This window comes from Branchiostoma lanceolatum, chromosome 6 (assembly GCF_035083965.1).
Source record: "Branchiostoma lanceolatum isolate klBraLanc5 chromosome 6, klBraLanc5.hap2, whole genome shotgun sequence".
NCBI lineage: Eukaryota > Metazoa > Chordata > Leptocardii > Amphioxiformes > Branchiostomatidae > Branchiostoma > Branchiostoma lanceolatum.
The window spans coordinates 13,806,933-13,834,549 of record NC_089727.1 but is presented as its reverse complement, the minus strand read 5'-3'; the positions used below and the strand labels follow the sequence as shown (position 1 = coordinate 13,834,549).

Sequence of the window (27,617 nt, the reverse complement as noted above, 5' to 3'; positions counted from 1 at the left end):
ACTAGCTGCTATGGTAGCTTTAGACTAATATGAACAGTTAAGTGGTCTATAATGTAACCTGTGTTTTTATTCTCTGCAATAACAACAAAGTATGATATCTAAAACTTGTTCATCCTCATGTTCTTGCATAATTGCATAACGGCCCATCAAGGTTAATCAAAGTGTGCCAAATGTGAGGGAAATTGGCACTGAAAACGATAGACTAATTCCATATCATTTACTGGGAAATGAAAACTAATACTCCACAACAATGATATATAAGGTTTAACTAATGCCATTATATAATGTTAGCCTTGTACATGTGTATAAGCAGGGCTTGTAACATTATGCTTTTCCTTCATATTTTCAGAGACAAATCAAGGACATAAAATTCAGAACTTAAGGATCAAACGTTGGATTTCAGCATTCATACCAGTAGCCTCTCAAACTGTTTTCTTAATGCTAAATATTAGAACACAACACCAGCCCAATCATTATCTGACTCTGCAAAATACTGAGATCAAAAACAGCATACTTCAGCTCGATTTCAATGCAAAACATTTTGTAAGCACATATTTTGTAACCACGTATTTGGGGCAATGCGGTAAATTCACTTGGCAAATGTAATTATCCCTGAAATTGATGACTCTTCTCTAATGATTATTGGGGCTTGTCAACTGCCTTGATCGGTGTCGCTACAACATTCGAACAGATGAAAATCACTGCTATGTGCTGTCAGTTTAAAGGTTGATATCAATGTGCTAGCAGTTTTGGGCACTGGATGTGTTATGAATTGCTCACTAATGGCAGAGCCGTCAGCTAGTCATCGCACAAAATGGCGTGAAGTGTCGGTTGGCTGAATGCATGTCCGCAGGCATGCAGCTCATGAATAATGCATGAGGCCCCCTCCTGATTATCTCTCCATTTTGTCAGAGGGCCATTAATATTTAATGCAGCTGCATGATGGGAGAATGCATATGGGCTGTGGTGTTTCTCACCTTTATATGCGATGCAGTCCAGGTAAAATACAGACAATGGGCGGTACAGTCATGTTAAGGCTGCTCTGTAGCTTATGTTGTTTGTCTAGAACAGCATCCCTAAGCCCTGATTAAGTCTTGCTCTCTATGGATGCTGTCTGAGCGGCCTAAATGTTTCGCCGGCGTTGGATCCTCCCCCGGAAGCCCCCGGCCGAGCAGCAGGGGGGATTCGACCGGGACTCCCTCTCCAACCTGGAGAATGCCGACCCCGAGCTATGCATCCGTTTGCTGCGTACGCCGACCGTACAGAACTACTCCGGGTTGAAGAAGAAGCTGGAGCACTGCGACGCAGAATGGATGCAGGACTTCCTGCAGCTGGATGGGCTGGGCGTTTTGTTCGAATGTCTGGATCGTCTGTCCGACCGTGGCTTCTCCAGCTTTACCAACGCTTACATCCAACTGGAGTGTGTCGGGTGTGTTCGAGCGGTGATGAACTCGCGCACAGGACTGGAATACATCATCGAAAACAGGGAATTCACCAGAACACTGGCCAAAGGTGGGCATTTCAAAAAATATTTTTACCCACTCATCTATCTTAATTAGCCACTGCCTACATCACTATCAGGGGTGGCTTTTCAATAGGCTGACTCAAATTACCTGTGAATGTCATTGTAATTACACCTTTTTGGCACAGGATTCATAGCAGAAGACTTTATTCCCTCACACAAAAACAAATGGACTTCATGCATAGTCCACTGTCATAGGGGAAACGTATGTTACAAGCCATCCATCATTCCAACGCAAACATCAAATCATCTTTGACAGCTTGATGTGAGAATATTTCATTACCAGATTTTCATGATTTCACTTCGTGACAGTTTTGCAAATCTTGTCCCTCTGTACGTAATTATCAAAATACTTACAAAGAAGATACTGCAAAAAAATTCTGTAGACAAAAAATATATTACGTTTTTTTTGGTCGATATACAGGCAGAAATAGTAATCATCTAGTTTGCAGCTAGGATCAGATGTTGTCACCAGAGGGAGTTCAACTCGGCAATGTGACCTCTCCCAAATCACGGCAGTGCCAAAGTCCAATCATCGGAGCCCCCAGGGGACGCCGGTGTTAGGGATGAAAGATAATGAAGCGTGCTGAATGATACTTGCCCTTGCCCCATACTTCCGCTAAGATCCTATCATTTGTAGGCAGGAGAGTTGGTTATTTTGAATTTGTAACACACAAAGGACACAAAGGGACACACATTTCATTTCATTTATAGATTTTCATTCAATAGAGGATATCTGTGTACAATACTGATATAGATAATGTCTACTGTAATTAAGGACAAGAGAAATGTGATCCTTTCAATTTAGGGCTTCTTGGTCATACTATCAACCACAATATCAACATAGAATTTTATCATATTAATATTCCATACAAGTCATGTAAAAATCTACTCATCTCCTTGCAATTATATTCTAGACAAACAAATCTTGGCAATATGTTATAGTATTAGATTTTAAGTGATTTATGGTTATAAGAATTTGCTTCAGGCAAGAGATATTTGATGAGGTGCAAAACAAGTCTTGATACATAAAATTAAGGCTACCGGTATTCCCTTACTGCCACTGTACTTTGTGCAGGAAAATGTGCAAAATTAATTAATTGAACAAGCAAAACAAAATCTAAGATATGCTTCACTGGTCACGTAATTAATGTCACATGTCTATACCCAAATATTTCCTTCACAATCAAATTGATTCTTCTTTATTTCTATGCAGAACACAAGGTAGATTGTTGCAATGTTGGTTTTGTGACAAACAGGATCTTATTTTCTTTAAGGTCACAAGGGCTACATGTAATTTATTACAAATCCAGTTTTCAACGTAGGAAGACAAAATTATGTGGAATCATTAATAACCATAATAAATCATATACAGGGTCATGCAATTTGAGAACATTTCACGCCCTATTTATCTTCAGAAAGTATCATCTGAACCAGTGAATACTCTAAGTAAGGGTTCATGCAAATTTGTGTTGAAATATACATGAGTGAAGTAGAAAAAAAATCTTTTAATTGTAATAATCAACGATGAAAAGATTTGCAGATGAATGGCTAAATCTGTCAACATACATTTATCACTGCATTGTGATGGTTATGTGAAAGGAGAATGGCAATTTGTGTAAGAGAAATTTCACGGCTTGGCTCTGGCCCCACCCATTTGCTCGTTTGACATTTTGTCGTAGCGCAGTTTCCAATATCAGATTCTGTAGGATGCAACTGTTGTGTATGGATTGGGAAGTTCTTTTCCATTATGTGTAGGGATGGTTGTTTTCCTAAGTGGAAAGATGCCATAACGTATCATTTTCATTCGTTTTAACATTTCTTCCACTGACTAAAATAACATTTGAAAACAGGCCTCTGTCATTCTGTATTCCTATATGTGATACAGTAGCATTCCATCCCTGTTTTAAGGGTGTGGCTCACAGTTCTAATGGTCAGTTTAAAGTAGCATTTTAGTAGAGTCTCTTATGTTGTTATTTTTATTGGTAATTGTAAACTTAAATGGAAAATAAATGACTGTTTTAAATAATAAAATTCTTGAATTTTAAGAGAGCTATATTAAATAACTCATTTAAACCTGCAATTGCGAGTCATGAAGTGTCAGTTACATATCTGTGTGAAATTTGCTCCCCCACACGTACATACACACGAACATTTATCAACCACCCACCTTTGCAATGATGATGTATTGTTTACTTTTGAAGCTACGTTTAATATTTCACATTTATTTATCATAATCATTACTGTGGCAATAGACAATGACTTCTCCATTCAGCATCGATGTAGTCAGTCCAGCAAGATAACGTTTATCTTAATATTCTTTAGTTCTGAGCCAAAACTGGTTCCTTTGATGCATAGAGAATGGGAATGCTGCTCTAAGGCATCCATGCTTTATCATAACTCCCATCAGTCCACAAGGTGGCTGCCGTCAGTACGCTGAAATGATCCGTGCCAATTGAGCTAACCCCTATCTTAACATCACATTTGCCTTCTATGCACTGGAAGATGAAGATATGTGTTTTGCCACCAGGGATATGTAAATGATCTCAAGGCGTTTGTTCAGAATCAGTTAACAACTAACGTAGATAAAAATGATTTATGGCTTACGTAGAGATGTCGTCATTCTTGAATTTCTGTGTATATCGTATGTCTCATAAAGAATGTGAAACGAGAAAAAGATAGTACTGATAAGTTTTCTGTTAAAAGATAAAGAGCTGCAATGTGAAGAGATTGAATACAAACAGGAATATGAGATGCAATCTATTCAAAATTTGTAAGTTCTAATAAAAGGAATGTAGAGTAGCAAAAACTGAAACTGAATTTGCTGTATTAAGTCAGACAATCCACATGGGAGAATTTAATCTTAAAACCTTTTCCCCAGGATTGGTTCTTGCACTGCTCTGAGAAGAAAAATTGCCATCATTATCATTGTCAACCTCAATGCCTACATGGCTGCAGCCCTATGGGAAACATTTTGAACAGGTCTTTAAGTGATTGACAGTTGACACAAATGCATGATTTGTTCCTCCAGCCTTGGACACAGAGAACACGATGGTGAAGAAACAAGTCTTCGAGTTGCTCTCTGCCATCTGTGTCTACTCACTGGAGGGCTACGAGCTCGCAATTGATGCCCTGGAAAACTACAAGGTAACATCCTCCCAAAACAACTGTAAATGCAGAAATGATCGCAGGATTTGAGTTTGCAGTAGGGAGAAATTGAAGGGTTCGCGGTGGTTTTGAGTTCGCATTTGAAACAATGGTAGCACTACAGTCACACAGTGGAACGGCTTTTGCGGTCGTTTTAAGTTTGCGGAGTTCACAGCACAAACCACGAACATAAAACCACTGCAAACATTTCTGCATTTACAGTAGCACATCTTTGTAGCAAAATGTTGTAAAATGCTGATTGTCACATACTTTCTGCTAATGTTATTCTTTTGACGGTCTATATTCTGAACATTGAGTATTTCAACCCCTCTCCCTTCTTTTCTATTCTGTTGTCCTCTACAAAACTGTAGGGGTGACCTATGTAACCAGTATGTTCAGGATATATTAATCATTCTATTCAGCTGTTCTGCTATTGTCTGAGACCTTGGCCTATTTCAGATAAGTTTTACCTGATATGTGCTATGAATTATAAATATACAATCATATACTAAGACATGCTAGGTATAGGGTTTGTAGCTTAACACCTAGGCTTAGATATGACATTACCTATTGTCAATGTTTTAATCATTTTGTAAACTTTCGTAATGTGCTATGTTTTGATTAGTGGTGTGCATTGGAGTATGTAATTCATACTGATGTATCATTCTGGGCACTTGTATACCTGCAAGAGCTGTAAATAATAGATGAAAACACTTCCCTCGCACTGGTGCACATGAGCATTTCTAACCTTGAGGCACCTTGAGTAATTGACAATGGCAGGTCTATGCATGGAGCAAGTACCTCTCTTCTTACAATTCCGTTCACACGTATACTGGAATATTGCGGAAATTTTGCATGCTGGAATATCCCAGGGGTATGTAGCATAGCAAAGATGAAGAAATTTCCAGTGGGAAATTTGGCACCATTTCATTCTACCGTTTCCTAACATTTGACACAAATCAGAGTAAATGTTCCATTTCATTCTGGTACACTGATGTGCTGTGTATACCAAATTGAAATTCCTCTAATAAATATAATGTCAAGGTTTTCATTGCAAGTCTAAGATATTGTCTTGTAGCCTTCTCGGAATAGTTTGATATTTTTTTCTTCTAAATTTCTGCATCCAGAATTGTGTTCTATTATTTTTATTCATTGTAGATGCTTGATATTCTTAGCCTTTTTGATTTTCTGGTCTACCTCTCCCAAAAGAAATGTTTCAAAACAACAGCACAGAAGAGTAATGGCCGTGTGATGTGTTATGTAGTAAACAGATAAGGGTTTCCCAAATCAATACCTGTCCTATGTGATAAATGTTCAAATAGCCTGCAGTTATCACGTAGGCTGCTATACAAAAACATTTAACAATCCATCTTGCTCTAGGTGAGCAATTTACACCTTTCAAAAGATGCATTTTAGGAACAACATATGTGCCACTATGTGATGTGATTGTTCTCGAATGTACACGAATGTAACATTACATGCATATGAATGAGGCAAATCTAAGACAACATGGTTGCAACTTATTCTCTATTTTCTATTTTGTATCTTTGTGCAGTTGAATATAGAGTGTATCTAGTCCATTCTGGTGAATCACAAATCTCTTTGGAGTACGTTCATTGGATCATTTATAAGACATATTCCCTCAATGTTAATATCAAGTAATGCTTTGTTATTGACCACTGGTTTCAAGATTCTCACAAAATGGACTCATAAAAAGGAACATAGCCTTGCTAATGTGGAACGGCATGCAAATTTAACTTAATCATGTCATAAAACATCAGAATTCATGGCATATTAAAACATCAATGCAAATTTTGATTTCAACAAGGTTTATTCAGTCAAGTCATTTTAAGCGCACCATGTCTTCAAAGGGTGGGCATCTCCTTGGTGCTGAAACTGAAATTGTTATCATACGGAGATCATATCGAATGGATGGCTTGAGTATTTTCACTGAATTTCATCATTACATACACATCCATTGTGAGTATCTCAAACATCATACAATCCACATTACTATAACGTTAATGGCTTTAATGCCCAAGGATGTTGGCTTGGGACACATTCCCATATAAAATAATAAAGATACATTTGGGCATAGGCTGAGTAATGCTATGGTCAGAACTGGAAAAAGTGTCCGGGCTGTGTTTTTTTCACTTTTGGGTGTGGCCTCTACATGGCCCTGTAGGACCCCCCTTGGATACCGGGATATTTTTGGCCATGGCCGGGCCCCCATATTTTTTTAACTTGCAGTTAAAATCAACCCAGGGCTCGCTGGCAAATGGACACCATGACCTAATTGCGAAAACACCGAGAGGTACCTGCCGTTTCCAGCAGTCCACCGGGAAAAATTTGTGGCCTGAGACCCTGGCTGGGGTTATACCCCCTATGGCACTGATGCAAATGTGACCATAGCATATAGAATGGACTGCCAAACAGCCATGTCCATACAGGAAAGTCTGCTCATGAAGGGATGCTTCAAAATTGTCTAGGGTGTGGCATAAAGGGAAGTCATATATTGACGGTAGCTGGTACCTGTCCGTCAAACATCCATGACAATACCTTCCTTTAAATGGATCAGCAAATTTTTCCCAACAATTAGAACTTGCCTTTTTCTGTACCCCCCTTTTGGGGTAAAGGAAGCCTACTATGTGGACTGCATTTGGCTTTGAAATGTTGCTCACCTTTGTTCTGACTGAGGCAGAATTCGTCATGTATTAGATGACCCTATATTCTCCAGGCTAATATCCATGGACAGTTTGTAACAACATTATTCAAATATAACAATCTAAGCCTCTTGCTCCTAATAATAAAGTCTGAGTAAAATTGTCTTATGTTGGCCAGCACTATCTGAATGTATTGGTATATGGTTTCTAAGACGATTCCATGAAAAATGGAAGTATTGTTTTCTGAGCGTGCATGTGTGTTTATGTTTCTGCGTGTGTGTATGTGTGTTTCCGGATATTTGTAGTCAGCATAACTTGGTTTGTTGGTAGGTCTTGGGAAGACGAAAGCCAAGGTATTGGTTTACGGGCCGCCTGGTGTGTGACCTTGTCATGAATGTCTTGGTGTTTCTCCAGCTTGCCAAGAACCAGCGGTACCGCTTCAGCCTCATCATCAACGAGCTACGCTTTGCAGACGTGACAACTTACAAGTCTACCCTCATGGCCTTTATCAACTGTATCATTGTGGCCACAGAAGATCTGGAGGACAGAATCCGCATCCGCAATGAGTTTATTGGTAATCCTTAAAATCAATCCCTACATGATGAGAATCAATCTTTAAGTTTTAAATTGCTTTCAGGGGGCTCGTTTGAGTAGCCTAGAGTTGTACTTGCACAGGGTTTTGATTGGGGCCTAGAGATTCAGATAAACTGGTGGATATGTGCGGGCATCCTTCAAAATTCTTCAAGTAGTCCTAACCCTGAGGTAGGGAGTCAAGAATTGGAGATTTTAAAGTTTCTGTAGCTCTTGCATTTCAATTTTCAAGGTCATCAACATTCAAAGTCAATGACTCTTACATTTTCCTTGTTTGTAGAAAAGCAAGTAATTGCTAGCTTACCTTGTATACTGCCACTTTCTAATTAAAGATTTACTACATTAGAGATTTACTGTACTTAATTGTTCACAGTGAGTTTACCAATTTTTACAAACATTATCTTCCAGGGCTTCAGCTCCTTGACATCATGACAGATCTCAGGTCAGTCGCCCATTTTCACTATGTACACCATTGACACAAACTTTCTGTAGTGTTATCATTCAGTAACACTGCTTTGATTAATGTGCTTACAGTTACTTAGAATTCAAAAGTATGCAGATCAAATTGTAGCAGGTAACAACAAGTTTCTTGTCCATTACCACATTGCCAGGAATTGTCCTAACTGTTTATTGTTTCTTTTGCCATGAGTAATATAAAGTGCAACCATATGTTCTATTCAAGACTTACATGCTTGTGATTCTGATCGTGTGTCCAGGCGTGGAGACGACCCAGACCTGCTGATCCAATGTGAAGTCTTTGATGAGCAAAAACTCAGTGACGAGGAAGAGTTGTCCAATCCAGAGGAGATAGACTTGGGATCTCACATTGATGTCTTCTATGCAATCTTCAAGAAGGTAAAGGTTATCTCCTCTTGGCAGCTTTCAAAATGTATGGTCACATCATATCTAGTGCAACTTTTGAGAAAAATCACCCCAAAATTACATTGAATTTACTTACTAACTGTGTGTGTGTGTAACAGTTCTTTATTTTACATTAAGTTCTTTGATTACTTGTTTGTAGTATTGTTTATCAAGCAAGGGATAGGAGTTCTCATGCATGTTTTTTATTGAAATTCTTTTATTTTTTTCAGGTTTCGTACAGTCCTCAGGCTTCCTCATTCCTCAACATTCTGGTCAACCTTCTACAACTGGACCCTACAGACTCCTTCAGTGATGTTGTCTGGGACACCCTAGATAGACTCGTACAAAAGGCCACATTATTAGAAAGACGTTACCAGGCCGACATGCTACTCGCGCAGGGCGTACGGGAAATACGATGGCAAATCGAAAACACGTTGGCCCTGGGTACCGACGATGGCGGCAATAGGACGCTTGAGAGACCCAGAAAGAATCTTCACTCCGAGGCACAGACTGACTTGCTGATGAAGGACATAGAGGTCCTCATGAATGAAAGAAAGAGAATGGGGAAAAAGACAATAGATCTGGAGAAAGTCAGGACCATGATGTGTCAAACATGTGGTAAAACTGGGGGAGAAATGCCAAGGAGTGTTGCAAGGGAAACAGGGCCTGTTACACACAGGCCAACTGAAGAAGAGCTGTATAGGTACAATTATAATGAGTTGTTACGAATAGAAGAGGAACTAGTCGGCCAACAAGTTCATAGGAAAGCGGCAATTCCAACGGGAGCCATACCAACTCCCTTCACGATGGGAGAGGAGAGTGCAGAGCAATCAGGTGCAAGAATTGGCCCACGACCACCTTTCCCCCGTTCTATCGTAACGGACGTGTTTCCCTCGTCAACAACAACAGTTCTGTCTATCCAACAGGCCGATGCATCAGTCCCCGCTCCCCCTGAACCCTCCCAGGCAGTTAACCGTATGTTAGCCAGCTTTAATGCCCTCATGCAGCAATACACAGATAGTGGAGAAGAAGCAATCCCTATGTCTTCCATGAATGTCCCCGACAGACATGGTGCTTTCCCCCCGGAGCAGTACCCTCCTGTGCGTTATCCATATCCCGCACAACCCAATGTTGCAAACGCACCTTTGTCCACGGCACCTCTGCCACAAATGGGGGCTAAGCCATATCACGCAGCAGTCCAGTATGCAACCTCTGGTACCAGTATGCCCATTCAGGCAGCCATGCCAAGCCAGGGCGTACCTATATCAGACAAGGTGGGGGATGTTAACGCCAGGGCAGCAAGCAGTGGGGGAAATGCTGTAGTCTCTGCAACTCACACAACGTCTATGACGCAAGTCGTACCTAACCAGGCTGGTGCTGAAGCCATCCAGAGGCAAGGCAGTGGGGGGATGGTTCCTGCACCCTACCCTGGAACTGGCTATTCTGAAGCCATCCAGGAAAGCCGACACCAAGCTTCGTATGCAGAAACAGGGTACACAGGCGTACCAACCGCAGCTGGCGCTACCCTTGCTCCTGCGTCGTACCCTAGTGCTGAAGCGTCATACTCAAGTGCGGTAGCGTCGTACCCAAGTGCTGTAGCATCGTACCCAAGCACAGTAGCACCTTATCAAAGTACTGTTGCATCTTACCCAAATACTGTTCTATCGTACCCAAGCACAGTAGCACCGTACCCAAGTACCATAGCCCCATACCTGAGTACTGTAGCACCGTATCCAGGTACTATTGCATCGTACCCAACCACAGCAGCACCAATGCTGTACACCACCACTGGCCAGGTCATCCCATCAACAGGCATAGCTGGTACAACCATAGTCACCATTGCATCTTCTACTTTAGCGGCCACAGTTGCCACAAATGCGTACCCAATCAGCACGGCAAATGCCCTGATCGAGGGTGGCACCTACAGCTACACCCAGCCCCCGTCTTCCCAACCTGGCACCATTGTTGTCTTCACAGCAGAGGGGCAAGCAGTAGTTGCTGCAGAAACTGTCTCCCCCATCCCTACATCAATGTCCCCCTCTCCATCCCCACCCCCACCAGGCCCTCCCCCACCCCTCCTGACCAGAAACCCCCCTCAGTCAGCCCCCTCCTCTCCCCCCGTGCCGCCCCCTCCCCCCGGACGCGTGAGCATCCCAGTGGCGTTCATCGACCGGAAGGAGGAAACGGTGCACCCAAATGTGCCCAAACCAGCAGGGAAGCTCAAGCACGTCAACTGGGTTAAAATCCCACAACATGCTATGTCAGGTAAGGCTTGATACTTCTACGTTCTACATGTACCTTCTGTAAGACATCTGCTTTCTGTAACCATCATATTTGTCATATTTTCCCAAAGATGTTTACAGAAAGAGATGAAAAGAGCAAAAGCAAGACAAGGGTTAGCTTAACATATGTATTGCCCAACCAAGACCTCTTGCTGTCAGTGCAACGGGCTACAAATGACCCTTGTGAACTGTACCCTTAACTTTCAGGTAAGAACAACGTCTGGACAAAGATCCGTGAGTGGGAGGAGAGGATCGAGCCAGACTTCTCCCGAGCAGAAGAGCTCTTCCGTCAAACAGAGCTTCCCACCAGAGAGAGGAAGAAAAAACAGGAGGAGGTAGGGATCACCTTTGACCTGTCCTATCAATATCAACTGGAAGGTCTACTTGTAATTCTTCATAAAATAATGGCCATATACCATATCAAAAGGACAAATTGGCCCAAAGTTTAAGCTGATCACTCAGATTTTGGTATCATAGTAGCAGATCATATTGGGTTTGATAGCCCTGATTTCAGAGGCATCTCCAGGAATTAAAATGATGCAGTAACGTTCGGTATTAGATAGTGCTCTGATGACTCTTTTTAGATGCAAGCAGTAGCAGAAGGCAGTTTTCTTTAGACCTCGTAAAGTGGCTTTACACTAAAAGAGGTAGAGACTAATGTAGTGGCATGACTATACTTACTTAGTGCCATTTATGCCTCCTTGCATGTAGGGCAGCATGACTACCTGTATGAAATCTTTACCTGTCTTCAAGATATGTATTTGGAGTATGGATTTTACTTATCATCCATAGATAAGTAGAAAAATATGATGTGCACATTTTACCTTAGCTGGCACTCAAGAAGAGAAGGAAACTTTGGCAAGTCGAGTAAAGCTCCCATATATCAGGTAGTGGTAACAACCATGCATGCAGTCCCTTCACTAACTTCATACATTACTTGCCCGGTGGTGAGACAAAACAATTGTTGCAGGTCAACCTTCTAGAGGGGAAGAGGAGTCTGAACATCAACATCTACCTTCGTCAGTTCAAATGGTAGGTCATTTACTGCTTCTTAGAGTGTGCGGTGGACTAGGTGGTACAAGATTCCAGGGATAGCAGATCTGCGATCTTATAAGAAATTTTGCCCATTTTACATTCTATGAACATCCTGCAAATCTCAGCAATATTTATGCTGAAGTTAGCAAATACAGGGCTTTTACTCACAAAAGAACCTAGCTTCGTCCAATTTTGCAATCTGAATAAAAGATTGAATATCTAAATTTCCTTTAAATCACACCTGCTTGCTGTCCGATCGTTAGCAAATTAAAACCTTTTGAAAAACGTATCCCTTGCCAATTTCGTTTATGTAGTTAAAAGTTTAAAGACTTTAAACCAAAGCTAATATCCAGGGGATGAAAGCAGGGGATCAGAAGATCTTTGAAGAGATTTCAAAGAATCAGCAGCCCGCTGTCAGATGTTCCAAGAATCAATTTCAGAGGATCAGCAAATGGAGAATGTAATCCCCTGCTACTGTGAGACTTTAAGGAAAACAGACGGAACATTAAGGATGTGAAAGGATTTTCCCATTAGGAATCACGTAAGCCTGATGAACGGTTGAGCCTGCAGTAATTGTTTTTAGAAAACTGAGGTTGAACAGGTTTTTAAAAATGTGAAGCTTAAACCTTAACCAGACTCCCTCAGGAAGGGATTTGAAAAGAGCTCTTTCATGCAGAACAAATTTTGTTTCCATTTCTAGCTCCCACGAAGAGATTATAGACATGGTACAGCAAGGTGACCCTGAGAAAATGGGTGCGGAGAGACTTAAGGGACTGTTGAGATTACTGCCACAGGCTCATGAGGTATGTGCTTGTGTTAGGTAATGCATGTAATAAAGTCGTAAAAACCTGTCCTCTGCCAGCCACTCTAATGACATTACCCACACTAGGAAAATGCTGAGTGCATCAGGTGATGTGATGTTAGTGGGGCAAAAAGCTCCCTGTGAAGGCCACCTTTACCTGCACTTGGCAAAGGCTTTGGCTGTAATTCTATGTCGATATTGGTTCTAATATGATATAAGATAGTTTCACTGTTGTATAACTTTTCGTTTTGAGTAAAAGCTCACACTGCATATGATGGGGATACACTAGTAAAATGTTAATGGTCTATGTCCATGGTGCTGATTTTCACACTGCTACACACAGATTTCTCAATTAGAAAAACAGAGGCACCATATCCTTGCTGTAAACTTGCCAGGATACACTCTGCTTTCTCCAATGTATGTTACATTGTAACTAAATATAGTAGTTTGCACTTTGTAACTTTCCTGTATCTGTATGTTAACAATGTGGAAAGAATATTCTAATCTCGTGATGTTTAAACACAGATTGAGCTCCTAACGTCCTACGAAGGTGACAAGACCAAGCTGGGAGCAGCTGAGAAATTCTTCCTCCTTCTATTAGAGCTTCCAAGGTGAAATAACGTTATCTTCCAATCAAATTCATCTTACTTCTCAAACTTAAACTACTCTACAAAATACAGTTTCTCTGTATGCCAGTAATCTAGCATACTTTCTGTAATGTGTAGGGGACTAGCAAATAATTTGAGATCATAACTATGTTGAAACCAGCAATATTAGTGGTTCTTTTTTTGGATTTTCCATGCATATGCTGACAGTATACCAAAGGGATATGTTATTGGAATTTTCCCTCTGTGAATTCTGTGAATGTACCAGATTCATCTATGGCACTCAGTGAGTCAGGTTTTTCATGAATCATTTAGTCCCCATATCTTGATTTATTGGTCATCAGTTGCCTTAACTGATGATGAATGAATACTTCATTTTGTGATCGGACATTTCTACAATAATTACTAGAAATAATTAGCTTCTCGTTATTCTGAACATCTGCTGCCCCCCTTAATCAGAGTGTTTCATCACTCAACTGTTAAAATGAAGACATTATCATAGTTCATGCAGTATGCAAGGCATACACCAGAACACGGTGTGTCAATATAACCATAGAAGTGATGAGGGTGATACAGTTTCAAAATCTTAGCATATGTGGAGAGCCATTTGGGAGGCATGATCGATATTAAAGAAAAAGTGAACTACACCTGGAAAAAAAAGGAACAAACTGAACTTAAGGCCACACCAATTCAATTTCTTGGTTAACAGATTTTTATTTTTAAAAAAAATAATAATTTAAAAACAAAAAAAATTATGAAAACATAAGGCTAGCCCAATTTTTTTTTTTTTTTGAAAATAAAAATCCGTTAACCAAGAAATTAAATTGGTGTGGCCTAAAATGTAAATTTTCTTCACTTCATTTTATGTCTGTTCCTGTGTTGTTATCGTCTGTATGTGAAAGGCATGACGATGAAGAAAAAGTTTAATCAAAACTTAAATGAAACAAACTGAACTTAAAATCAAGACTAGATCTGCTATATTTCATGTTCGATCCTGTGTCTAGATATCTTCTGCATGTCAATTCAAGTCAAGTCAAGGCCTGTGGAAGGCATACTGATGAAGCAACTAAGATTGAAACAAAGATTTGCTTCCCTTACTGTCTGATCCGGTGTAGTTTATATATGTAATCATCTGCGTATGGAAGGATGAGTTCTAAAACTTAAATGAAACAAACTGAACTTAAAATTGAGACTGACACATCTCCTGTCCGTTCCTGTGCGTAGTTATCGTCTGCGTGTGGAAGGCATGGTGATGAAGGAGGAGTTCTCCGCCAGCATGGCGTTCCTGAAGCCGTCCATCCGCACCATCCAGCAGGCCTGTCAGGACCTGCTGGACAACAAGAAACTCCAGCGCCTCCTGCAGCTCATCCTGCTCACTGGAAACTTCCTCAACTTTGTAAGTTGCAGCAACTCCTCACCTATTAACCTGTGTGTCAAGGTTAAGTGTACATCAAATGACAGTACGCAAGCAACTGGATGAAATTATAAAAAGGTTCAAAATTCTATCCAGTTGCTTGAGTATCTGTCACATGTTTGTGATCATTAGACACCTAGGTCACGTGAAAGTAGAATAAAATTGAGCCTTTACTACTGGATTACTGAATCTCAATTAAAAAATTCAGTAATCCGGTAGTACAGACTCAATTTTATTCTTCTGTCTTGAGTAACGGTCATTTGGCGTACACTTATTACCTGGATGTGTAACCTTCATTAACGCATCACCGTTAAATGTAGTTAGCACTAGTCCTATAACCCAAGGCCAGTTCACATAATGCAAATTTACCTGACATTTTAGTTTTGTACTAAGAGTTTTTTAGGTTTTTGCAAGCAGATTAAGTGTTGTCACAATTTTTTCTTCTGTCATTTTGAATTCCTACTGTGTGTTTTCTATAAAACATTCATACACACAGCCCACATAATTCTTCTGTAATGCTACCATATGACTAATGTTACTGATACTGAGAGTCCGTTGACATTTATCTGGTAAAAGCTAGGAAAATTCTATAGTTTGCAGCCACAAGGTATTTGAAATGGTCATGTAACCTTATCAGACCATTGCAGCTGTTCTACCTTTTAAAAATAAAAAGCTGGACACCATGCAGTTTTTCTTTTTCCATTTCAAGGGTTGGAAGAAGACTTTAAAGAAAGTACAAGAAAGGAGTTAAGATAGTAGTTGTAAAACTTCCATCAGCACAAATTTCTACATGCTGCAGGGGTTAAAGCTTGTCAAAGTCTTAGATCTCTGTGATCAAAAGTAAATCAAATTTGCTCTTTCTTGTATTTCCTTATCACTATTAGAAATATTAGCAATGCAAGGATTATTGAATGTTGTATCTATTTCAGCCCAAAAGACAATCAATGTGGTATGTGCAAGATGCTCTTTATTTTACATAATCATAGCAACTTTGGCTTTTTTCATTTATCCTTTACGCCTTTAAGTTTATTTGCTTTCAAACCCTTTGACTATGTTATTCATGTACTGTAAATGCATTCATCTTAGTATGGTTTGATTTTGCGGTAGGGAGGAAATGGAGTGTTTGCAGTTCGCTTTTGAAACAATAGTTAAGCGCTACAGTCATGGGAGGGCAAAAAGTTTTGTGATGGTTTTAAGTTTGTGCTAACCGTGAACATAAAACCACCGCAAACATTTCTGCATTTACAGTATATGGACAGTTTGTACCAATCCTGCTGTAAATTATTATAAACTAAAAGGGAGATACATCCCTGTGCAGGGTGGGTATGCTGGCAATGCTGCAGGCTTCAGACTCCACTCTCTTCTGCGTCTGGTGGACACCAGAGCCAACAAGCCCAAGATGAACCTCATGCATTTTGTAGTGCAGGTAATGGAGCATTTCTTTTACCAGAAATGCACTTATGATCAATACTAATCTGCAATATCTATGATTTCTTGTTTATGGTCAAAAATGTAGTCTACTAGTCTACACAGAACACAGGAATAAAATTTTTTTTTCAAAAGGTAACTATCTCTTGAATGGAACTGATTTCATTTACAACTTGGATTTGTGGTTCATAATGGTGAATTATCCACACTCCTACACAGGCAAAACTCCAGTAATGGTGTATGCATGGGCTAAACTAGGATAATGTAACATAAAAACTCATCTATTTGATGTTGTATTTGCTGCCCCTGAAGGAAGCAGAGGAAAAGGATCCAGCCATCTTGACTTTCCCAGATGACATGAAACATCTCGAGGAAGCAGCAAGGTCAGGAAAATCGTTTTTTTACCATTAATCGTAAAGCCTCTTTAATGCCTCTATAATAACTTTTAGATAGAACAAACCTTATGTGAATATGCATTACATTTAAAAAAAACTGTTATAGTTACTCTGTTTGCATGTATGTCTGAGTTCGTGCAGAATATCTTAAGAACCTCTGGATGGATTGTGATGACATTTGGTACGTGGGTATGTGTTGTGAACTCGAGGGTCAAGGTCGATTCTGGACCTCCTGGTGGGCGACCTTGCTCAACATGTTTATAATGATCCCCTAGGTTATCCATGGAGGGCCTGAGCAGTGAGATCCAGCAGCTGATGACAGGACTGCACCGTCTCCACAAACAGCTGTCCAACTCTGAGGATGATGTTAAGGAGCAGTTCCAAACGTTTGTCGAGGTTCGGCATGTCTTCTGTCCGTGACACTATCCATGGATGATTACAACACTCATGGGGCACATATTAGCACTGGACAAGATAAATCTTAGGAACTTTCAGAATGGCTGAGTGCTTGAGTAACTCCATTAAATGATTTTACCAAATGTACATATAAGATTAGTATAGTTGTGCATATATTCTAGTCTGAGCACTTGGCAGTAGTACAAACAGCCGGCATAAAAGCTGGGAGTAATTTGATGTCTCCACACGGTAGAGAGTCAGGTACTGAGTGCATAACATTTTATTTTCCAAAAGTTTTTTCACAACTTTCAGTCTGAATAAGAATGTACAAGAAAGAGAAATTATGGAACGAAAAGGGTTGAGACATATCTAACTTAATTTGAATTAATAATCTGATTATGTGATCCTTTCTCTCAATCCATGACTGCAAATGCTGTATACTTAGGAATGCAATGTGGATGGCATTATTTCTGATGTAGAATCTATATTACCTAGCGAGCCATGGTGAGTGTCTGCGAGCTGCAGAAAGAGCTGGGCAGCATCAAGCAGCTGGCCAGGAAGTTGGCTGTCCACTTCTGTGAGGACCCAAACTGCTTCCAACTTGAGGAGTGCCTGCAGATCTTCAAGACATTCTGTGAGAGGGTCAAGACAGCTCACAAGGTGTGTCCATCATCCGCGTCAAAATGATGGATGAAATCTTTCCAGTTTTCAGATGATAGCATATTTTAAAACCTACTTTTGGTGGGATATGATACTTAAGGTATTAGTAGAATGCATGTGCACCAAAAGGAAAAATTTGGCAAATACCATTACATTATAACAGTCAAACATGTACAAGTGACCATCTCTTCATAAATACTACCTGGTCAATATGATCACTTTTTGTTGGTGCTTAATTTTTCCCATTGACACAAGTATTAAGAATTCTGTCTATGCTGACCACCTGTCCACATATAGATCCGATTGTGTCAGTCCCTTGAGTGGTCTTCTTAGGAAGTTTAGACTGTATAACATAATAAATGTAAAAACATGTGACTGTATGACATAATTTGAAAATTAATTACTAAATATCTTAAAATTTGCTGTGCTCAGGAGAACATCCAGCGGCGGTTGCAGGAGGACATGGCGGAGAAGAAGCGCCGTGAGAGGGAGGAGTTTGAGGCCAGGAGGAAGGCCATGAAGGCCGACGCCCCACCGCCCGGACGCTTCAGCGCCCCCGCTTCTCCCACAGAAACAGAAGGTAGAAATAAGAAATCAGGTCTCAGAGCAGTGACATTGTACAAGCAGCTCATTATTAAACAGTGATCTCACGAGAGGTAGCAATCAACACAGCAAACAAAAATCCACCAGTGAAAGCTAGATGCAAGACATCAGAAATACTTGTACAGCTTGAATTTTACTACTAAGTACTGTACTAACCTGTACATGCAGGTGGTATTTTGAGCCCCATTTCAAGAGTTCTGATGAACACCTGGTTGGTTCCATAATTTGATGCTTTTGTGCATCTGCAGCACCTGGCATGGTGGACAACCTGTTGGAGGACATTAGACGAGGATTCAAGATGAAGAAATCTCCTCACGGGAAAACTAAAACAGCCAGTCCAGCAAGGTACAGTCACGTTCCAACCTATGTCTCTGCAATCACTAGAGGGTTCTCCTTTTAAACTTTGGAAACTTAACTAATGGTGAGCATGCATTAGATACTGTATTTCTGTTTAATGCAAATGGAAACTGACAGGCATCCTTTTGAGTGGCTTGTTTTCATGTTAAGAAACAGACATATGAAGGGATTGAAAGGCAATGTACAAACAGAATTCAAATTTCTTGCTATTGTTTATAGACTAAAGCACTGTATGAAGCACAACTGACACAGATGTTGGGTTTGATTCTACCTAAAATTCCTAATTCTAGGAAAAGGGACAAGAGATCCCACAAGCGGGATCCCAGCGAGAACAGGGAGCGTCAGGTGGATCGCACCCAGATCGTGCCCCAGAGCCTGCCGGTGCCGAGGGATCGCTCCAGCAGTGTCACATCATGTACCACTGACGAGGACAGCAGCATCAGCATCATCAGTCAGACATCAGAGAGTGACAAATCCTACACATCAGCAAAGGATAGGTAATACGGCAATGCACAAGTCTGACTACCTTCATTCACTGTCATGGCAAAATGAAATCATGACAATTTCTATGTCAGCAGAACTTCAGAAATTCAGGACTCGTGGATCACAATCTGACAAGAAACAGATTTAAGTTCTATTCACCAACAAGTCTAATGATTTTGTTCTTAAGAGTAGCAGACCTATTGTAAATTTTTAAGTCTTTAGTTGATGAGTTAAAGTGAAGTCAATTTCATAGAATATCAAACTCTCTTCCTACCAAAGCTCATTCATACACAAAGGTTGTAAAAATGCATTGATTACAGTAGAAAGGATACATGTGTACAATCATTGATATTCATTTATTTATTGTGCTTCACTCTAACAACGGAGGGCATGGTGAACACCTGTTCAAAGCCTCCATACCAACAAAATATTTATCATACTATTTCACACAGAAAAAGAGAGAGAAGGTCCCACAAGCGTGACTCCAGTGAGGACAGGGAGAGCCAGTCATCAGACCAGGGACAGGGTCTGCTCCATGTCCCCAGGGACCGCTCCAGCAGTATAACCTCCTGCACCACAGACGAGGACAGTCTGAGTCAGTCCTCTGAATGTGAAAAGTCTTACCCATCCCCAAAGGAAAGGTGACTTATCATAAAAGCTGCTTTAATTGCTTCATAACTTGCAAACTTACAACTCGGTGTAGAAGCCGAGACACTTACAACTGCAGCTACTTCTCTGCCTACTAAATTTCTAGTAACATCAGCTTGTTCAATCTCTCACTATCAACAAAATTCATATTCAGTTAGACTAAAACGGTTTGAAACTCTTTAATCGGATACCACCTTGTGAGAGCTCTGTTCTTCTTTTCTATCCCTCCAAATCCATCCTTAACACTGGGAAATGTTTTTTTTTCAAATCACATGCCTTATTAAGAATCAACTGAGCACCAAAGGTGGAGTGAGAAGTGGTGTACAAACGCCCACACTACTAATAAAAGCAATCATCATAACGTAAATCCTGTAGTCATGGCTAACAACTAACCTGGTGGATTTTGGTGCTGATCAAACTCTGTACAATCAAAAATGTTCCAAACTTGATAACAAGATGTTCCAAAAACAGAACAGCAACAGGAAGTGTCCATGACCAAGCCTGGAGCTCAGGGAGAAATTGATGAGCCTTACAGTGTTGCATGTTACATCCCAGGTACCTGTAAAGTTTGTACATATATACCTACTGCCTCACCCTCTGACTACTAGCTTTCCTGGATTTCTATCATTAGACATTAAAGAAGAGTGTCAAATAGCAAAAAATAATAACCTGTATGTACATATGGATGTAGATGCATAGTAAATAATGGTTTCCATAGTTGGGTTTGACATTGCTCATAATCAACCAGAAAAGAGTCGTAAGATTTGGTACAGGGACATATCTTTATGAATACATGAACCGTCAACACATTTGATGGCTCTTTTTAGCTTGATTCTTACGTATGCAAAAACCATCACATCATTGTCATTGGCACAATTAGAATCTAGATGTAAGTGTTTGTCACATTTTGAAACATCTAAGTCCAAACTGTCCAAGTGATGTGATTTACTAATAAGTAGCAAGTTCATTCACACATTTAGTAGTTTTTGCAACATGTGATGTGTGGTGGACAGAGTGTTAAAAAAATCCTATGGTATCAAACAAACTATCAAGCCTCTATTGTGACTTTTGGTTGTGCTGTTGACTTTTGCAGGGCAGTTATCTCCCCGGAAGCAATGGAATATGTAGTACACCAGATCCAGAAGTTAGAGATTACCTGTGCTGACGAGGAGAACTGTCAGCCACCACAGCAGAGCCAAACAGAGAAGGACGACGCAATCCCCCAACCACAGAAAACTGGCAAATCCCAAGAACAACCCCCCACAGGTGACTCCTTAGTTGAAAAGCCCAACAAAAATGAATATGTTGCAAAGAAAATTCAAGCAGACAGTCAACCGGAAAAAACAGTAGCACAATTAAAAGGTAGTGACAACAAGTCGCAAAGAGATATAACAGATGGTAAAGTGTCCGAGACAGCACAGACAAAAAGTGATGCCAAGCAGCATATGGGAGCCAAAACAGGTCCAGGTCAGAAACAGGCTAGCCAAGAAAAGGTGGGCAGTGCAGAGGGTATGACATTGCAAAGTTTTGCAGGTCAACCAAAAGAGGTGTCATCAACAACCTCAAACGTGAGACGTCCTCGCTCGAGGCAGCAGGTGTTGACAGAATTGACAATGGGCATGGACACTTCCCCTGCAATAGTGACACAAGGAAAGCATGTCGACAAACGGGGAGTGGCAAGGCCTGAGCATGTTGCTGCTCAACCTAAGAGGAAAGGATCCGCTGCTCAACCTAAGAGCAAAGAAAAGCTTCCCGAACCAACTGTGATACTGGGAGAGCACACTAGTCTAAGTAGATGGCCTACTTCTACCTCGTTACCACGGGATACAAAGGCAAGCAGGAGGCAGAAGAGACAACAGGCAGAGGCAAGGGCAAAGGCGGAGGCAGAAGGGAGAACTCGGCAAAGACACAAGTCTGCACCAGCCGAGCGACATCGTCACCAAGGATCTCACAGAACGCTAGACTCACGTGAGAGGCAAAGATCAGTTGATGAAAGGGTAGAGCATCACAACAAGAAGGCTCAACGTGTACTGGCACAGGCAGAGTCTGATTACAACATAGAACAGGAGCCTGAAGTCCTACAGGTCAGGAGTGGGTCGTCTCTTGGCCTGAGTTACACTCAAGATGGTGGAAGCATCAAACATCCAAGCAAAGGACAGCTCCTCCCCAAATCTAAGAAACAAGCTTTGAGCTTGTCCCCAACAACGAAACAGATCCTTGAGAAGGGAGAGCTCCCTCCCCTACCTGACTATGCTAGCTCTATGAGTGATCTTCCTCCACTTCCTGACTATATCGCGTCAATGGGAGAACTTCCTCCTCTACCTGACTACATCGACATCAATGCAATGGGCAGCCTCCCTCCACTACCAGACTATGTCGACTTAGGAAGCGTCCCAAATTTGCAAGATTCCTCACAGTTTCAGTCAGATCCTGCCCAAGCCAGGGACAGATTCCGGAGTCAGGACAGTTTGCATACACATCATGATGAAGTTGATGCTAAATGTAGCACCCTCCTTGATCCTGGTCATGCCCATGCCAAAACCTCCCCTCATACTCAACAACACCCTTCTCGTGGCCAAAGCATCCCCTCTCACGACCAGGGGCATTCCCGAAGCAGACCTTTATTGGACCATTTGCATGCCCAGGCTGGCCCTCACTTGGCGCGTTCCCAGCCACGACATGACACGCAATCTCGTAGCAGCCGTCACTCGCGTCGCAGCCGCTCCAGAAGAGGTCATCCTCCAACTCACGGTTATGCCAGAACCACCCTTCCACCTCAATCGGTCAGTGTCCATGCCATGTCCCAACTGGACCAAGCCCGTTACGCAGATGGCACTACCTCGGCTAAACTGAACCCAGTGCGTGCCTCGTCACACGAACTGGGTCGTGCTGACACCGAAGGTAGCGCTAGTCAGCCCCAGGGTGCCCAGCAGCCCAAAAAGGACCAGCCACCGAGACAGGTTGGACCCACCAGATCTTCCTCTGAGCAGTTTTCTGACCTGGATTCGCGTTACGAGCTCCACCGGGCTGCCACAACTGAACATATCCAAGGCCAAGCTGAGATGAAGTCATATCCCATCAGACAGTCCCAGTCCACCATCATCGACTGGAAGCTCCAGCTTCCCGATTCCGAGGAAAACCAGCCGACTGAACAAGAGAGAGAGGGGCCTGACTCCTCCAGGGATAGACGTGACAGCGGTTCCCGGCCGAGTACTTTGTCGATGAGGGAGAGACGTAGATCTCGAGGATGGAACGAGGACCCAAGCCCTTATAGCCTGCTGCAGGAGAAAGTCCAGGATGCCAAGGGGGACGTCCCAAGTGACGTTGCACTGGCCATGTCACTTTTCGGACCAGGTAAGTTGTGCCAGAGAGTTCAAGAGGATGACTCGTGGTACACTTGCTTGCTTGTGGACATTTGCTTTGTGTGCTTTTACTAACGATTTCCATTGGAGTGCAGGAATACATGTATTATTCATCTAGAGTTTTCTCCAGTTAGTGTCCTAACTTCTATGTTATACTCACAAACAGATGAGGATATAATCATAGTTTAGTACCATTTTGATGGATTGTTTAAAAGGAATTTTGATGGAATTTCCTAACATGTCCCTTTTTTCTACAGGAGACCAGCCACCACCAGCGCAAAAGCCGATCGAACCTCCGCCCAGGCACCGTGCTCGGAACGCCTGCAGTCCTCCTGGAAGCCCCTTCGGTTTACCTGATGTTAATAAGATAGCTGATGCCATCACCTGCAAGCAGCAGTGAAGGTGTAGGCTCCATCTTTTGAGGTCTTTGTAAAACAATAACCCTTGCTGAAACATACCTGAAAGTTAATTGTGGAGCAACATTGTAAAAGGAGATTTTCCATACCGGTAAAATAATAAATTGTTGCCTCATGAAGCTATGGGAAGGCAAAAAAAATGTACTGCTTTATAGAAGAAATGAATTTTTTCTGCTTAAGACTGGCAGATTAGGAGACCAATTAAAATAAAAAATATGTGCAATATGGAAAAGAGCCAGCCAACTTAACTAATTTGTAAGGCTCCAGCCATCCAATAAATTGAAACAAACAGGGTGGTTGGGGGAGTATGCATATGAGGTGGTTGTACATGAAAGTGGCATTGAAGCAAAGTTAATGCTTTAGGAAACATTGATTATGTTGATGAAGGTTAGACATCCAGGTAATAAGATATGCCAAGAAACAGTTACTCAAGCAACTGGATAAAATTCTGAAACAGATGTTTCAGACAGCAACCTGGTTCTCCAGTTTTTCCATTAGTCACTGACGAAAGATAGCAGATGCTGGTTGAAATATCTGTTTCAAAATTGTATCCGTTGTTTAAGTAACTGTTTTTTGGCAAACATTGATTGATTACATTCAGATGGTACAACATGCTGCACCAGTGTTTCAAAGATGGCTGTGTGTGACTGATAGAAGTATGCATGTCATATCGAATTCCCTCTCATAAGTTAATGCTTATGCTTGCTTGACAACTGGAAAAGGATGAGAATGAATTATCCCATCAAATCTTATAGGTGGTTTCTAACTCAGACATCTGGTATTGATGCCTCTTTCAGTGTTCATATAAAAAAACATGTAAATTGTAACCAATAGTAGATTTGGCCACAAGAGGCAACCTTAATACAAAGAATATTCTATTTGAAGGAGACTTCAGAAGATGACGCCTTTTAAATTCTGATGTATTTCGATGGCCTGAACAGATGGCAGTACTTTCAGAAAATAGCTTGGAAATACACTTGTCTAATCTTATGAACAGCCTACAGTTAACATCATTGTAGACTGTAGTTGGAGAATTGTTTTTAACAAGTAACTTGCAAGCTTAACCTTTCTTGAAAAATTATGCTTCCCATGACATTGTGACATTTTGGAGAACAACGTCTGAAAAATGTTATACTGACTCAAATATGGGTAGATGCTTAGCCAATACATTTAACTTTCCTGTAGAATGTATCAACTTTCTATACAAGCAGTGACATATCAAAGGTTCTTAGGCAAGTCTTCTCAAAATTAAGTTCTGCCATGCCAGCATTACTTAATAAAGCTTTTTTTACTCTTTAAGAATAGCTACATAAGAAACTAACAAGACATTAATCTTACTATCCACCCATAGATACTGCATATGTAATGTGAGCTGTTGAACTTTTAGAGAAATTCTGTCAGTATTTATCTCAATATTGCCATCTTCCTGACTTAAGTAACCCTTATGTTAAGAGATACTGGTGTCATTCCATATGCTGAGCTGAATAATAGATAAGATGTAAGCTGAAATATTAGTCAAACAAGGTCACTTTACTTTGTACCAAATAAGAGACAATCCATGACAGAAGATTTTTTGGTGAGTGATCTCATTTAACTTTTTCTGGTGAAACAGAATTCAAATAGTGTGTGCAGGAATCAACAACATAGCAATAATCATATACCAGATTCCTGCATCACTTCTTCCAAAAGGTCAAATGAAGAAAAGTTAAAGGAGAAATATAAGATTAAGATTCAGATTTTACACTGTGCAATGTGGATATCAAATGTTGGTAAATTGTCATGATTAAGGTTATTTGTCATGACTAACATCAACTAATCGACAAGAAAAAGTTATGGAAGACTCTGATCACAAAATTATCCACTCTTTTCTATCGCAACTTTTCCTTCTTCCCTACTTATGCCTCCTTGTGACCATATTCCACACTGCGACTGATTATCTTGTGCTGGACCTGAACAAGACTTACCACCCTGTGCATCTAAATCCTTTGGTTGTCTCTAAGTGAACAGTATGAGCTGTCCTAGTTCTTGTTCTTTTAGTACACATCAGATTCATTTTGTTTCTTGTTATGAGAATGTTGAAGAGGCTTATGCGTAGGCTGTGTTACAGTCTCTCGCTGTCAGGCACTGATGGGCACCTTCTCTGGGGGTACCGTTTGGTCAGGTGATGTGCGATTTTAGTCAGGCTGGCTTATTGAATCATGCTAGACTTAAAGCAGTAGACCTAATCACGTGATCCTTGGTCTGTACAACTAGCCTGAGTGTCATCCTGTTTCAGTTCCAGGTGAAGGTAGAGCCTGGAACTGAAACAGGATGACACTCAGGCTACTGTACAACTGCTGTTCAATGATAAATTTCTCCAATGCTACACTTATATATAAGAATTATCTAATCAATGTCACATAAAGTTACATATAGTCATAGATAACAACCAATGTGATGTTTAAATGTTGATTTTGATGGTAAATATCTATGATAAAAGGCAAAGTGCAATATCCTATCCCAAACTGGAAAGTTTGTGATGGCATAGAAAGTTTCTCGACTCATAAAATGTGCATTATGCAAGGAAAGGAAAACCATTTTGTCTTAAATGTGTGCTCCTTGTGAAAAAATGTTGTGACAATGCTGTTGATAGATAGGTCTATTCCAACAACATATGGTAACTTTCTATATGTGATATATGTGTTTAAGTCATTAGGAGATATTGTGTACTTATGGCCACATGTATACAGCTACCTCTTAATATGTACATTATCTTAGATAATGGTACAATCCATGACATCAATAATCATGGGATTGCTCAGATTATTGTAGATTGTAGAATTTTAAGTGTTTGCTGTTTTGGTGGTGATGTCTCATAGCGAACTCATCCCACCGCAAACATGTGTTCTGCCTTTTATTGTGCTACTACCATATATAGCTTCAACCACAACTCTTCAGTTTCACAGTGCCACAAAATTTTAAGCGCAGTGAACTAAAATCTATTTATAGTGTCATAAGTACTTCACAAAATTGACAATATGTTAATATTATCAGATTATATTCACAAAACTAAAATCATTGCCCTGAGTACTCTGAGATTTTGGGTCTGTTTAGGGGAAGATACTTTCCAGTGGTCTTGCTTTTCTGCTGGTTGGGGGAGTTGTGATTTAGAAATATTCATGGATGCAGAAATACAAATCAAAGACCATGATGGTTCCCAGGCTAGTCAAAGTTTCCTTTGGAATGTTTTGTGTATTTATATGGCTTGAGAACTCAAAGGAGACTCCGTTCTTGTCTACTTGACGAATGTGCATCTGAAAAAGGTAGAAATGTTACCTAAGAAGTCTTACTATTCCCATCAAATGTTATGTCCTGATGACATCTTTGTCAGACTTGTAAGTTGTCAAAAAAGCGAGATGTGGTGACAGGAGTTACAGATGATCACATTTGTCATATAGATTTATTCACAATGATTCAACACGATTTGGGGCCATTCATATTTACAATGTGTATCAAATATGCATTTATTCCAAAGATATATTACAAGATCTTGTACCATTGAAGTGGCTATTATCATTATCACCTGATGGCTACAATAATTCTTTATCAATAAATGGTCAACTTCAGGTTTTGTGTTAATAAAAAATGGACACATTAAGAAGTAAAATTTGAGTGGTCTAGAGTAACCATTCTGTTCATAAGTTTATCTATTTTTTTACTAATCTTTAAAGTTGCATGCCTAACAACATGCCACACCAAGATTATTCACTGGTCATCATTCCATGCACATGAAATGCTATGGATTTTGTAATAAAATAAAGGACAGTGTGCAATCATTTGCTTGTGTCATACTTGAATGCTGTAAATGCAGAAATTTTCATGGTGGTGTTATGTTCATGGTTTTCACAGTGACCTCTTCACAGTGAACTTAAAAACCACTGCGAAAATGCTTCTTCTACCCCATTTCA

The 27,617-nt window shown here is 40.6% G+C and overlaps 1 protein-coding gene across 1 annotated transcript; it reads left to right on the top strand.

Moving 5' to 3' along the window:
- Positions 1–752: 752 nt before the first annotated feature.
- Positions 753–27,485, top strand: LOC136437251 (inverted formin-2-like). The gene is made up of 21 exons (XM_066431731.1): positions 753–1,512; positions 4,554–4,669; positions 7,747–7,906; positions 8,332–8,365; positions 8,640–8,778; positions 9,015–11,049; positions 11,274–11,401; positions 12,019–12,098; positions 12,802–12,904; positions 13,429–13,514; positions 14,733–14,904; positions 16,241–16,348; positions 16,663–16,733; positions 17,021–17,141; positions 17,637–17,801; positions 18,234–18,381; positions 18,653–18,749; positions 19,052–19,258; positions 19,697–19,885; positions 20,986–23,246; positions 23,512–27,485. Exons 1-21 carry the CDS (start codon positions 1,128–1,130, stop codon positions 23,652–23,654), a joined length of 6,948 nt encoding a protein of 2,315 aa, XP_066287828.1. The 5' UTR covers positions 753–1,127; the 3' UTR covers positions 23,655–27,485.
- Positions 27,486–27,617: the final 132 nt, after the last annotated feature.